At 32.8% G+C, this 2,500-nt stretch overlaps 1 protein-coding gene across 6 annotated transcripts in view; it reads left to right on the forward strand.

Moving 5' to 3' along the window:
* The window catches only part of LOC125032449 (flippase kinase 1-like), a 150,738-nt gene that overhangs the window by 7,655 nt on the left and 140,583 nt on the right, over positions 1-2,500 (forward strand). For 5 of the 6 annotated variants that reach the window (XM_047623581.1, XM_047623580.1, XM_047623577.1 and 2 more), the window contains exons 3-4: positions 823-846; positions 2,168-2,313. In XM_047623581.1, coding sequence (XP_047479537.1) covers positions 823-846; positions 2,168-2,313 — 170 coding nt within the window. The remainder of the gene's footprint in view (positions 1-822; positions 847-2,167; positions 2,314-2,500) is intronic. The other variant, XM_047623576.1, reaches the window with a different exon arrangement.

Below are 2,500 nucleotides of genomic sequence, written 5' to 3' on the forward strand. Positions count from 1 at the left end.
CCAGTGCAATGGATGTCGCAGAATATGATGTGATCTGAATATTTTGTGTATTTGGTTACTATCCTATCCATTTGCATTGATAAATAGGATGATAGGTTGTCCTTTTTTCAATCTTTAACATGAATCTAGTGTTACTATTTGTGCAGTGTAGGATAAAACAAAACATAAAGAGAAGAAAACCATGTCTAAATATTTTTCTCATCTCCTTAGTTATAAGATAATTTTGATTGTAAACCTTCCTCATTTTTTCTTTAAGATATAAAATAATAATTCTTTTTATCACTACTGTTTGGATATAGATAGATTTTAATGCTTTTGTGATAAATAATTGGAATGCAGCTGACAGAAAACAATAAAACAAAACAAAACAAAAGCTTAAAGAAATTATAGTTAACTTTTTGAACAGTAAAGTAGCATTTACATGCATCACTGGTTTTTTTTTTTTTTTTAAAGTTTAGTTTCCACTCCATATGTTTATGTAACTTGATGAGTATGAGTAAATCCCACTAATGACCTGAGTGACACCCACACACTTGGAATTGCAAGGAAGCACACCCATTAATGCTATGCCCCACAGTTATGCTACCATTACCTCTAGTACTTTTGTGACAATCCTTATCCTTCATATTTTCCTAGTCGAGTGACCCTGGCTACTTCTAGAGAAGTCTGGAGAGAAGTTATTAGACACAGACTTTCAGTAAGCTCACTGCATGAGTCTCATTGTCTCTCTCTCTCTCTCTTTTTCTCTCCCTCTCTCATTCTCCTTATTCATTTTAAAGGAAAAAAAACATTGTTACTGAGTTTTTGCTCTTGTTCTTTCAGTTTCTGAGTCACGGTTCATGCTCTGTAAGTTTTCTTGTCACTTTTGATATGTTTAGTTTTTTTTATCTTCATTTTCTCATTGATTTTGTCATTGCACTTCCTCACTTTTGTCTTTTTATTCTCACTGCTTTTGTTTGTCTTTTTTTTTTTAAACGTTTTGTAAGCTGGTATATTTGTTTATATTATTGTACTGCAGTTTGTCAGTTCACATGTTGCTGCTTTCAGTATGGTTTTGTCCTAGAGTCTATGCTTTGTTTTGCTCATACACAAGCATTGCTTTTTGTAATAAAGATTAATTTAAGATGTATAACTTCAAAATGGATGTAAGTATATCTGCTATCACCATATTTGCTCTTACAGTTGTTGTATGTTTACACTTCATGCCAGCGTTTAACGAGTAATGCTGTTGTAACTGTTTATGAGTGTTTAGTTGAAATGTTATTGTGAGCCACTTTCTTTTAGTTCTTATAAAAGGTGTATTAGTAAATACTTGCTTTTGTTGATGTTCTGTTGTAATGAAAAGTGTAATATTGATTTGCCTCATATTAATAAAGAGTTAGCTGCCAGTTTTATAGGCTTGATGTTCTTTATAATGTCACTATCACTTTGCTTAAGCATAATATTCACTTAATTTTCTGTCCTTATTATGCACATCCTCTTCCTCCTTGTACTGATATAAAGCTGTTACCCATATTGTATCTGTAGTGAACTTGCTAGTAATGGGTGTAATACTTCTATTGCAACTGTCATTCTCAAACTGAGTTTTCTCTGGAGGTTCTCTGGGTTTGTAAACCATTACCTTTCTTGATTTAGGGTTACTGCCATATCTGTTCATTGTAATGTCAGATTTTACTTTCTTACTTGCCATTAATTATTCAGATCAACTACAGATTCTAGAGTAGTTACATAACCTGTCACTAAAACTCCTTGGATATCAGATGTTGTATTTTAGAGTAGCATGCATTGTTTTATTAATATCTTGCTTTGGTTCAGATACAGTCACTGAGTTAAGTTCAGAGCAGATTTGTTTTGTTACTATTTGCCAAATTTTATTCTTATTTCAAGGCACATTGTTTTTATGGTCATTTTGTTTATTTAAGTTATCTCAGCCTTCCTCTAATTTCCATAATTATGTTAAAATTACTTTAAATAATATGAAAAACTAAAAAGCAATTTGACTAGAAATAGAAAATGGAAAGGAATGGTAATCTTCATTTTCAATGTAGCATTATGCATATAGACTTTCCAAAAGTCACTAAATAGAACGGTAAGCTATTCTGATCCTAAACTAGGCATTAGATATCGTAGAACTGTGACTTACAAATTCTGAACTGTGCTTCCACAGGTGAAGCGGGAGTTGGAGAACTCGCTATCTGCGTCTCCCTCACCGGCCAATTACACAAGCCTCTACGACAAAGAGAACTACCCCAGCCGTCGCTCACAAGCTCTACATAGTAAGGGCGCTGCCGTCACTGGCAAACTAGAAGTAAGGTTAGTATGACTATCCATAACTGTATTTTTTGAGTGGTGATGTAATTGAATTTAATTGTGGTTTTGCAGTTTAATGGTTAGTGTGTTGTGTGGGAAAGATAAAATTAAATTATTTTGAATTTAGATGTTGGAAACATTATGTAATTATTTGATGTTAGTGTGTTGGAGCAATGGTTTTGAGTCAATT

This window comes from Penaeus chinensis, chromosome 14 (assembly GCF_019202785.1).
Source record: "Penaeus chinensis breed Huanghai No. 1 chromosome 14, ASM1920278v2, whole genome shotgun sequence".
In the NCBI taxonomy this organism is placed as follows: domain Eukaryota; kingdom Metazoa; phylum Arthropoda; class Malacostraca; order Decapoda; family Penaeidae; genus Penaeus; species Penaeus chinensis.